General features: G+C 26.9%; 1 protein-coding gene across 1 annotated transcript in view; it reads right to left on the bottom strand.

Annotated features, from left to right (window-relative positions):
* The window catches only part of GULP1 (GULP PTB domain containing engulfment adaptor 1), a 63,135-nt gene extending 62,786 nt beyond the window's left edge, over positions 1–349 (bottom strand). The window contains exon 1 of the mRNA XM_015825261.1: positions 299–349. Coding sequence (XP_015680747.1) covers positions 299–326 — 28 coding nt within the window. The 5' untranslated portion in view covers positions 327–349. The remainder of the gene's footprint in view (positions 1–298) is intronic.
* Between the last annotated feature and the right edge of the window lie 350 nt (positions 350–699).

The following is a 699-nucleotide window of genomic DNA, read 5'->3' as shown; positions in this document are numbered from 1 at the left end:
ATTTCTTCAGGTGACCATTTGGAAGATTTCTCATTTTTTTTTCAGGTTTTGTGTGAAAGTTGGTTTTTCTTCTTTTCTTTTACCCTGCCTCATTAATATAAATGTTTGCTATATAATTTTAGCCTATCTTTTAAAGCTTATAAACCATTACTGTACATAAGGACAAATAATTAAATAAGTAATTCACTAAGGCATTTTATCACAATGCTCTGGCCAGATGTCATTTCAAGTTTTGTCCTTTTGAACTTGTCTTTTTTTCAATTCACTATTCCAATATCATTGAACTGAAACTGCTTACCTTTTTTTCTGCTAAAAGCACGATTCATGATGAGAAATCATCCACTGTGCATATGATTTAAGCTAAAAAATAAAACAAAACAATATATATATATATGTATGCATATATAAATTTTGATTAAAAATGACACTGATTTCACAATAATTTATTTGAAAGAACTATTAGATTATGTTACATACTACAAAACATAATCCTCAAAAAAGAACTAATCAATGCATACATTCTGCAATATAATTAAAATGCAATCTAAAAGAAAAGTGCTAAATGCAATAAAGTCTCACTAATCTCTATTAGATTTAACCTAAAGTACTTGAAGACTAAAATGCCAAACATAAATATAAAGGTAGATTGGACAGAAATAAATTCCTTAAATTTAAGACAACATCAACACTTAGAGCTTT

This window comes from Protobothrops mucrosquamatus, unplaced genomic scaffold (genome assembly GCF_001527695.2).
Source record: "Protobothrops mucrosquamatus isolate PMUCROS unplaced genomic scaffold, P.Mucros_1.0 scaffold2575, whole genome shotgun sequence".
Classification (NCBI taxonomy): domain Eukaryota; kingdom Metazoa; phylum Chordata; class Lepidosauria; order Squamata; family Viperidae; genus Protobothrops; species Protobothrops mucrosquamatus.
The sequence above is the reverse complement of the archived record's forward strand: the minus strand, read 5'-3'. Positions and strand labels throughout refer to the sequence as shown.